At 31.2% G+C, this 11430-nt stretch overlaps 1 protein-coding gene across 1 annotated transcript; it reads right to left on the bottom strand.

Annotated features, from left to right (window-relative positions):
* Positions 1-8692: 8692 nt before the first annotated feature.
* Positions 8693-10977, bottom strand: LOC129000313 (uncharacterized). Its single transcript, XM_054427275.1, has 3 exons — positions 10847-10977; positions 10048-10172; positions 8693-9300 (listed from the first exon to the last, which is right to left on the bottom strand). The coding sequence occupies exons 1-3, from the start codon at positions 10975-10977 to the stop codon at positions 8693-8695; spliced, it is 864 nt and encodes a 287-aa protein (XP_054283250.1).
* Positions 10978-11430: the final 453 nt, after the last annotated feature.

Below are 11430 nucleotides of genomic sequence, written 5' to 3'. Positions count from 1 at the left end.
TACAAAAATATGAATGGTGGGTAAGCCTCTGGATCGTAAATTGCAATATAAAAATGGTTTATGTTACCTTTTTGCGTCAAACTATCCGTGTGTAGTTAGTGCAACTACAGCTGTTTAATACCACTAGGGTACATCTTCAGGTTGTTGGTAGAACGTTAGAACCTGAATATGTACCCTAGTGGTATGAAACAGCTGTAGTTGCACTAACTTAACTACAAACGGATCGTTTGACGCAAAAAGGTAACATAAACTATTTTTATATTAAAAATATTCGTTGACCGAAAATATTACATCTTGAATCTTTGAACTATATCCGACAATATTAATAAATGAATATTAATTAATTAATAAAATATATTAATCGGTCAAGTTATTTTCTTGCATGCTCACAAAGGAACAACCACCTCTTGTAGCCTACATGAACATTGTTATATAAGTTTGCGGACTCTTTACCTTACACAAACTATGTTAACATTGACTAACTGCAATGCAGAGACAAGATAACATAGAGAAAACTGAGCGTTGGCTTGATTGATTTAAGCGTTGCCAACCCTTACAATTATCCTCTTCGTTTAGTATATAACATTACTAGTACCAAAAGTGGCATTTTCCGGCGTGCGCTCAAGTTTCCCAGAGTTATGAAAAGCGGTTTTATTTTACTTGCATGGATATAAAATTTATAATGTAAAAATACTAGTACTTTAATTTATAAAAAAAATATTTCAACTAATACATTTATCTACATTACTTTTAAACTGGGTCAAGGAAATATATTAACTGAAAAATATAATACTTACTCTAAAAATATAGTAGTATATTACTGAGGTCAGTTTGTCTGTATCTTTGTAATTTTACGTCGTGTTGAAAAGTATTTTTCACAACTTGTACCGAAAGTGATATTCCGGCACTTGAGTGGGCTCCGGAAATGCCACTTTAAGTACTAGTAAAAAGAACCAAATTAAATACAATCGTTTTTTAGGTCTTTGAACCCAAATATGTACAATTTTTTTTAGATTATTTTAAATTTCATCCAGTTAAAAGTATTATAAAAGAAACTAAAGAAAAACTTCCCACGGTCATTTTCAAGGTATTACTAGTTATTAGAAATAACCGTTTTGTCGTGAGATTTTTTTAGAAAATGTTACTGATATTATTTAAACAATAAGAGAAAACCACGGTTGATTTAAAATTAGTTATATTTCCGTGATTCTAAAAAGCAATTTTGCCTTTGATATTTTCTTATTTACGATGGCAATCCTCTTTAGCCCTATACAGAAAGATCGTAAACTTTCTGGTAGATTTATAAGTCATTATAACAATCTGAGTAGTGCAAAAATTACAAAAGAAATATTAAATAAAATAAACAAGTACAGTCTTGCGTAATTTAGTTTATAGAACTATTCATTTTTCTTGTCGACGTATTGCAATTATATATTTTCTAATGTAATAAACGAATAATCTTTGTGTTAATCTTATGGGTTTTCTGTTAGGTCAGTTTTAGTCATTGGAGCTAGTTTTTTGAATTTTAAAATAGAATATGTACGTAAGTTTCATGTGTTTTGTCTTATAGTAACGTTTATCTTAATGGTTAAATGGAAACATTTACATTTCAGGTGCACCTAAATATTTTTTGGAACCTGTTTTAACAAAAGACGAAACCCCACTCTTACTTACTAATGGAGTCCAAAACTTTTATTTTAACCTGAAAAGAATATTCGTTTCCTAAACACAATACAGACTTGCCTTTTAGCTGAAACTTCCTGATCTACAAAATTCTCTAACAAATGTATATTTTTTTGGATGTCTGCATCATATTGTGAAAATACTCACTTTTACATAACATGTTCACACTAAGTAAAGTTAAGTCTTTAGACTATTAAAGTAAGTTTTTATAAATATTTAGTTTATTTGTTACATTTATATTTGAACAGGTTTCAGTAAAGTGTGTGTTATTTTTTGCTTAAGTAATTGCATTATTTATCCGTTCAAAATATAAAAAAAATTATTGTATTCTTGATTTAATTCCTTAAAACAAATAGACTCAACATTGATTTGCTTTAGTAAAACTGTATGGTACCGCGAGGAACAGTTATCAAACAGTTTTTTTTAGAGCTCAATCTAAAATAATATATTCCAAGAAAGAAAGTTCAAAGGCGTATTTAAATCATTGCTGGTTATAATTATAATCTTCATTTGATACATCTTATGCGTATGCAAACGAACTATTCTGTTTTTACTAAAACTGTTGATGAATTAACTTTAGGGTAATCAGAAACGATGGCTTTTGAGTTTAGAACAGTCTCTTAGTAAAATTGTAAATACACAATACCATGTAAACAAAGGTATACATTCCGGAGAATTCCGAAAAAATGTCACCAAAAATTAAAATGGTCTATACATAGAGTATAAATTTTTCACTATCATAAAATCAAAGAGAGATGACTAATCACTACAAGATAAACAAACAATATTTAAGTACAATGTTCAAGTAAAGTAACTTTAATGCATCTGTCAATCAATAATACAGACTAGTATATTCCGAATGTAAGCTCAGTGGCATGCACGAAGACATAGCGAAAGCAATAAGCTCCACACAGCTGTAAACATAACCTACACAGGCAAAGATGAACATGTAAGCAGTGGCTTTGTGTATGATGATTAATTGTCAAATTGAATGCTTTATCACTCTTGAACTGAATGTTGGATGGATTTAAAATAACTAACGCACTTCTACCTGTTGTACCTTAGGTTTAAGGAATATAATATAATATATTGTATATACAACATCAAGGGAAGATTATTGGTATTCATCTCTTTATTAGATCACCGATATAGATAATTTTAAAATAGTTTTGATATATGTGTGTATGTTCTTGTGGAGTGCTTATGTTAGAAATTAAATGTATTATTTTGTTTTTCATTAGCTTTACTGCTGCTTTCCACTTAAAATAAGGTCTTTGAGAGGCGACCACTGTATGATTAACATTTATTTGTCATAAAACTAGGCCTAGACAATTAAGTGAACATAAAAGAAAATTTCCAATTTTACCATACGATAACAAAATAAAAATAAAATAATCGTTTAGAAATATACAGCTCTCATAAGAGAAGATGAGTATACAGATAGAGTATTTTAAACCACCGTTTTGTGGTAAAGGACAAGTCCATGTGTAAAGTGACACGATTATTGAATCTGGACAAAGATATTCGCTACGGTGGAAACACCTCTTAGGGACTTAGGGCTAAATATTCAATGGTCTTCCGACCGAATGCTTCTGTTCACTCACACATAATAACATACAGATTTTACAGCATCGCAAATCAAACGTGTGAATTCAACCTCTCTTGTTTTTACCTTTTTTGTACAGTTTTACGTTTAAAGTGACTCCAGATTAATAAATATTTTTAGTTAGCCTATGTGTCAAATTTTACCAATACCAGTAGATGTTTTAAAGTCATATTTTGAAGTGTACAAATGGACCTGATATGTTTACGGGTTAGTTAAATCATCATAAGTTATATATAATTACTGAAACATGTATACTTTGGAAAGTGAAAAATAATAGTAATTAAAAAATAACTTAATTATGTCTCGGACAACTTAAACATTAATTACAAAACTTGCCTCAAGCTTAATTGGAAGTTTTAATCAAGGTAGGACGAGGTCCAATAATTGAGCCAGTTTTTTCTCTGTTATGAGGTTATTGCTTTAGTGTCAAAGGTTTGAGAGAAAATTGTATCCATACTGATTGTATGTATAATTAAAAACTGTGAGAAAATGTTGCATTTTGTAGATTCTTAAATTTACATCTTTAATTAAGCTTAGTTAGCTCTTAAGTCTTAATACAAAAAATAGATAAACATGCCAACTAAGTCTTAAGTCGCCTAATGTGAGTGTAATGTGAAAAATACTGTTAGAGACTTCGTATGTTTTATAGGTTAAAGGGTAGTTTAGTAGAAAACTGTCTCATACTAAACTAATTATACAGTATTACCTTTAATTTAAATTAGGTTATGTCAAGTTTGAATGGAATGCGCTCAATTGGATTGTTGAATTGAAAATCTACCTGTTCTAAACGATTATTATAACAAATTAAAACAGCATATTAAATAGCACATTTGAACTTTTCTTATAACTTACTAACATGACTTTACTTTACGTGTTTACTAACATGACTTGTATTTTAGATTGTTTTAGAGGTTTTATCATTTTAAAGAGTTAGTGCAATTAAACACCAGAAAACGACTACGAAAAATCTTCATGTGTAAAATATAAATTTTAACAGAAAAATAAGTATGGTATTTTAATAATAAAATGATTTTACATAACCCTTCTCAAGTCATGGTAAAAATCACTCTACTTAATTCCAAGGACTTCTTGATATTATTATTCTCTTTGTGTTATTATCGGTGTTAAGGACTTCGGCATATACTTGAAATACACCAAAATAATTAAATACTGTTTTATGAATATGATAAAATATCAAATATGATAAATATACTGAACCAGATTTGAGTTTTCTTATTATGAAGAATGGTTGGTATTAAGAAACTGTAATAATAAATTTACATCTATAATCAAAATATTCTTGTTCCCTTTATGTACCAATTGAATATTCAAAAGTACATATTTGCATACGTAAGAGCTTCGTTTTAGGCAAATGTAATAATACGACCTTTGTTGAAGTGACTCGATGTTTGCTATTGTTACAGAATATAAGATCTGACGATATGAGACAGATACAAAGGATGTCAGGATATGTTATAACGACATTCTTTAGAAGCTACTTTCTTGGATGATATATTTCGTCATAGTTTGAAGACAAAACATTTTTTTACATTACAGTGATATAATATACTATTTATGGAACTTACCTAAAACTTGTGGTATTTTCTAATCTTTAAGATTCTTCAACGTATTTATTTGTACGTTGTATAGAGTACGACAACTGTATTATACATTCAGATAATACGGCGTTAAGAATATCAGTGAGAACTCATTCGTGTATAAGCCCCCTCTTAACATTTATAGACGTTCATAAGATAAGGTAAATTGATCTATGTAAGGGACACAAATAATTATTTATTCTTTCTCATCCATTTTATGAAATGATTTTTTTAAATTCATGTGTGTAGTTTAACCTCTAAAGGCAGACTAATTAAGGTTTTGATTTGGTATAATTATTTTAATTAACCACTCAATCATGATTATGTATTTGCGGTTTGTACTGGGTGAAATAAAAACTCCTAGGTTATTATTAATAATATGTAATAACATTGAACATATGAAAAATATTCTTTTATAGGTAATGATAGAAAACTACAGGAGAAAATATTGAGAACTATATTGACAGTATCGATGTAGATTTGTTCAAACGTTAGAAACACCTGGTCTAATGTTTACTGATAAATAATATACTACCATTTACTTTTGGAAACAGAATAGTTGTTGTATTAATAGTCAAAGATACTACTGGGGAAAATATAACTACTGTAACAGTTGTTTCAGAATTGTGCATGTATATTTCTCACCTTACTGAAAAACATGGAAGTCTGTTTTTAAAGTGATTCATTTTGATTTCGTTTAGAGTGCGCTGGCTTGGACTAAATGTGTTTATTTTATTTTAGAACAGACTTGCGTTTTGTGCTTTATCGTTTGGTTATCATACCAAGAAACAACATGATATGCAATTACATAGTTTAATTTGGTTATACTGTAGTAGTTTTAAATTAGGTTAAATGTTGAAAAAATAGGTAATAAAAACACTCACTAAATATTAATTTGATTGAACTATCCTTTAAATAATCAGTAGCTATTCCAAAGGGATACTTAATCAGTAATAGTAATAGTTACTCGGTGATATAGCGTTATTGATTTTTTAAGTAGTAATTATATTAATTTCTGCATTGATCGTGTGTTAGCTAGAATTTAGTCATTAATTTAATTATTCATACACTTGTTAAAATTAGTAACCTCTTTAACAGATTAGTCCTTGACATCATTACGGCTCAACTTATAGCTAAAATATGATAATATACTATACAATTTTTACAAAAGTCCTTATCAGCAAACCAAGATAAATTTGAATACTTTTTTACATGAAACTTTTTTACAAGAGTAATAATTCAAAAATATTCCGCTGTAAATTTGTCACAAAAGGTTAAGCTTTCAATATATCATAGCTCGTGCGTCTGAACCACAAAAAGGCCCAAACGTAATTGTTCAGCAAGATTACATTGATCGAGAACATTTCAATTTCCAGGCTACCACTCGAGCTCGCTTTTAATTGTTTTTATTTCATTACTGTACTTTATCAGATACGAAAATGTATACATTGAAATATAAAAACAGTACGTTACTAGTATTATCATACACGTTTCTCGAGTTAAAAGTAGGCCTTTTATAGTAACACAGTTATAAAAGTGTAAAAGAGTCAAGCTGTTTATTTCAAGCAAATGTTGTCGGATTAAAATTAGCATCAAATAGGATTTGGTTTCGTAGAAAATTCTACGCTCTCAATAAAATATTTGAAATTATCTGAGTGGCAAACGAAAGCGTTTTTAACCGTGTGCTATAAAATTTCCAAACTTACATTAAGCGCTGAATGATTGATATCTTAAATGCTTACATCAGAAACGTAATAATTAAATCTGATAAAGCGAAGGGTTTAGAAAGCATTATAATTTGAATAAAAACTTTAAAATATAATTTTATTGAGTTAAAGATAATTAGCTTTCCTTCCATTCAAAGTGTCTAACCTCATTACACGACACCATGAAAATATTAATTTATGTATTTGTTTGCCAAAAATATTTGTTATACCAGTTTCAAAATTGTTTTACCATATGAAATTTATGACTTTAATAAGTGAGCATTTTTTAAGTAATACAATTTTAATAGCTACCTACTTATTTTAACAATTATTATTAAAAAACCAGAAAGTCTAATGACAACGTTTACTACAAAGTATTAATTGTCAGGGAAAGATTTAATTTAACATTAGGTAAAACTTTATTATTTACATTTCGGTTTGAATAAAACTGATATTCAGGGAAAAAACACTGCAGTAAACTGATACGTTGGTAGTGGTTATAGATGTAATTGAATATATTTCTTGAATGGCAAAAGGCAGCTGCGATCTCCTTTCGCAAGATCAAAGGCATTCAAGAAGCCTTTCAATATTCCTATTCCAAAGGCAACCAAATGGAAGAGTTTAATACCGTATTCCAATACCACCTCACACCGTGTTTGGTTAGAGAAAATATGAATACACTTGGTAATGTAAATACGTATCTTCATTTTTCATACAGTTTGTAACAGATCTCTTCAAAGGGTAATTTATCTTATCATTTTCATATTACATGATCAGTTTTTTTAACTATCGTATGCAAAAAAAACGGTTTGTTTTTCCTTCTGTAAAATAATAATTGGTATATTTTTATAAGACAACTATAATGATAATTGGACAAAATTTCGTAACTAATAAAAATATTATGTTCAAACACTTATATATAACTAAATGAACAAAGTTGTGCAAATAAATACCTCAAGTCGTCAAATAAACATACTTTCTAATTTTAAAGGTTTATTTTAGTTGTTTTTAAAAACAAAACTAACGACGAAGTGTCCATAAAGGTAAACATAATTTATTTTATCATATTCTTTCTCATCATCAACATTAATTTCGCAGTGAATTCATGTTTTGAACCAATCACATGAACAAAAGAGGTAATTAGATCATTCAGTGAGGTTTCATCAGCCTGGTAAACAATCATTAATTACTAACAGTCAACTCTTTAATATTACGCAGTGGTGAAAAAAGTGTGTAAAAGTAACACATGTAATGCCACTCTGCGACCTTTTGTAAATGTGTTACTGTAAATATTTGTTTTTATTATTAATCTGGTCAGTAGGTAACTACAAGTAATAACGACGAAGCTTTTTTTTATATATTTCCTTATTAAGTTGACAGTTTTTAAGAAAATATTATCAAAAACAAAAAGGTTTGTAAACAAAACATTTTCTTCATAACAACAATTGGAGCAATCAATAATTTGTTTGTTTAGAATTTGATATGTCATTTATACAATGCAACTTCGTTTAGCTTATGAATTACAGTTAAATCAATGTATTCTACAATTGGATGCTGATCATTCCAAAACAAGTTTCCAAAGTATCCTCAAACCCAACATAAAACGTATTTTTTTATAGAAAACCTGTCTGTTTACTATTTTACAGCTAAAAACAAGGTAATATATGCTGAACTCTATTAATATTTTTTATTTATATTAACAATTGTTTTAATTTCTTGAACGGTCATGTTTTTAATTATTGTATTTTTATAACAAACAAGGGAAGTAATGACCTTTATACTCTGTATACATGTTTTCGCCGTTTTATTTATGTACAAAACTAAAATTCTGTGGAACAAATAACTTGCCTACATAGTAAAAAAGTATATCCAGGGGAAAGACGTTTCAGTTGTTTTCATAATTGTTTACTTAAATGAACTAAGTGATTACATTTAATAATTAAAACTATCTTTTTCACGAAAATAACTATTTGACACATCAATAACACGCATTTGTTTTCGGTTAGTTCAACTTAATGGCGCATAATATCGAACAGTTTTGAAGATAAGTTTATGGGGATGGGATTTGTCGATGCGTTTTCTCTTATAGAACAAAACTATCACGTATTTAAACTTCCACTAGAAACAGAGTCGAGAGGACTAACAGTTCTTCGGGGGAATGAGAAGCTCTCTAGAGGATCCTCTATCCTCGGAAACTTGGGAGGACGAGGAAGTGAGTTGAACTTCCTTGTACATGCACTCCTATGTGAAGGCGTCGATCCTGAGGAGGACGAGTCCTGAGCTACTCCAAGAAGTCCTTGGTGAAGGATGTTGGAGTACCTGATAGGAGGATCTGTCAGTGGTCTATGAGGAGGTTTATATGTCGTGACACTGGGTGTACATGTGTGTCCAGGTCTACAGGTGTTGTCCTCGCTTGTACCTTTGACCACACAAAAGTCACCGGTGTTGCGGAGTTTTCTCTCACACGGTATGGTGTAGACCTTCCTCATCTGTCGGTCCGCTCCAGGGACGACGGCGCGCACCATGACCTCTCCAGAGGGGAACCTCCCGAGGAAGGCGAAGACCGAGAGCACGCCGGCAGCCTGGGAGAGCACGCAGGAGGCGATTGCGGCGTGGAATGATCTGCCGTAGCGGTGCTGGAACTCCGGGTAGACCATGTCTGAGAGGACGGAGACGTAGACAACTAGACCTCCGGCCAGCACCAGACCTAGGGTACATGGTGTCAAGGTTAGTGATGTAAAGAAGGTTAGGGAAAGGATAGTAATCTAAAGATTGACCTCCGATAAGATTTCTAAACATATATTTCTGTATAATATCGATTTTCAGCATGGTAGCTAAGTGGTTACTAGTTATAGTTTTTTCCCCAGAAATCTACTTAAGAAGGCCAACCCCAAGACGACCAAACAAGCTTGCGGGTTATATCTTGAGAAAATTCCTGGATAAATAAACAGATCATCTTAGTCAGTAAGAAATCCATCATCCCACCCGATAAACACACATCCTTCACTTTTTTGCAACTCGACCTTTACTGCTAGCGTCGTAGAAATCTAATCAAAATGGCTATTGTTGTTGAAAATTCACTGTTCAAAACTCTGGAAATGTGCAACGTTGTGGACATGATACGTGTGTAATTTGTATCCTTATGTAGTAAAAAGGACCAACTACTAACATTCAGCACAATTTCAAGTTAAAAACCACTAATAACGGTTTCTTTAATCAGCTTTATTTTTGAAACCAAAGAAGTTTTGACGGAAAAGGAAACTGTGTGTGTATTGAATATTCAAGTTTTAGTGAATAGCCTCAAAGGAAAATGGGTATTACCACAATCGATAGATAGGTATAGATAGATAGGTATGTAGATCCGGAGCCACATTGACCTGTATTTGTAATTGCAAAAATTAAAATTACATCAACTTCATACGTTTAAATTGTGTATAAATTCCAGGTCACTCACCTCCTATGATATATAGCCCAGAAGCAAGAAGGGTTCTAAAGTCATTGTGACAATGACCTAATACTGCCATCAGTGTTGCCAACCCCAACATGGCCGCAGCCAGGGCTACCATCGGTGTGGCGTACCTGGGGAAATATAAAATACTAATAAAGATAATAATAATAACATTTACAAGGATAAAACAAGAGACAAATCAGTATAAAACAAACAGCATAACTTTTGAGAAGTGATAAATAATGTTTTCAACTAAGCATCTCTTAAAAGCTTTACTTGCATTCAAAACTGAAAAATCTAATCTTAAAATTTGTATCTAGAATCCATTTGACACATCCTATTTCTTAATAGGCAATCATGTTTCTTGAAAACCTTTATTTCTCAGCTCTAATGCATCGAAGGGGAAATCTATGCGTACTGTTAGAAAGATAGTTTCTTGTAGATGAGCAGAATCCCTTTATAAATTTAAATAAACTCAAAAACAAGGACAAAAAATTAAGTAAAAATTTAATAAATAACATGGGCCTGATAAATTGTCATGCTGGTGAAAAAATAATAACGAAATATAAACAAAAATTGAAAATCAAAAAAATGGAAGAAATTCTAATGACGTGTATTAATTACATTGTGGGGTGAAAATAGAGAAAGCTGTACAATGTACATTACATTTTTTAACGGGGTTTCGACCACTGGTCAACCTCTAGTTTTTATTAACCTGCAATACTATAGTTTTTCCAGAAACTATTTATCAGGCAGAATGGTTTTCACATTTCCATAACGTCTAGTAATTAGTAATTCTTCTAACCTCATTTTTGTAATGAATGTCGGAGTGTATTCCAACGACGACCAGGTTATTCCTAGATCAGCTTCTCTGACTTCCCGCCAACCTGCGTACGTGATCAGCTGACAGCCAGGTATAGGCAGTACTACCAACATGATAATAATTAATCATTTACCTACAATCTATATCTATAAAAGAGGATGTTTGTATATATATTTGTTTGTTTGTTTGTTTGGGGGTGATAAACTCGGACACCGCTGAACCGATTGCCACGAAACTTGGTACATACGTGTAGAATGTCATGGAATAGGTTTATACACCATCAATTTCGTGATCCGTCCAATAGGCTCCGCCCCAGTGGCTCTGGAGTTTCCCATGTTAACCTTATGAGAAATGGAATTAATGAATCTTAACAGCTGTTTCAATTAAACAAGTTGGTTCTGTTCTATGATGTTCAATAGCATTAAAGTTACAAGGATTACCAACAGGGTGCAGCACTATTATTTCTTTTACATTTATGACAACAGCTAATTTGCAACCAAAAAGGTGAGTGAGCGTAGCGAACGAGCTAACCTGAAGGCAAGTGAGCGTAGCGAACGAGCTAACCT

Source organism: Macrosteles quadrilineatus, unplaced genomic scaffold (genome assembly GCF_028750875.1).
Source record: "Macrosteles quadrilineatus isolate MER2022 unplaced genomic scaffold, UCM_ALF_1.0 Scaffold_8__2_contigs__length_117827958, whole genome shotgun sequence".
Lineage (NCBI taxonomy): Eukaryota > Metazoa > Arthropoda > Insecta > Hemiptera > Cicadellidae > Macrosteles > Macrosteles quadrilineatus.
Note: the sequence above shows the minus strand (reverse complement) of the source record. Positions and strands in the feature narration are given on the sequence as shown.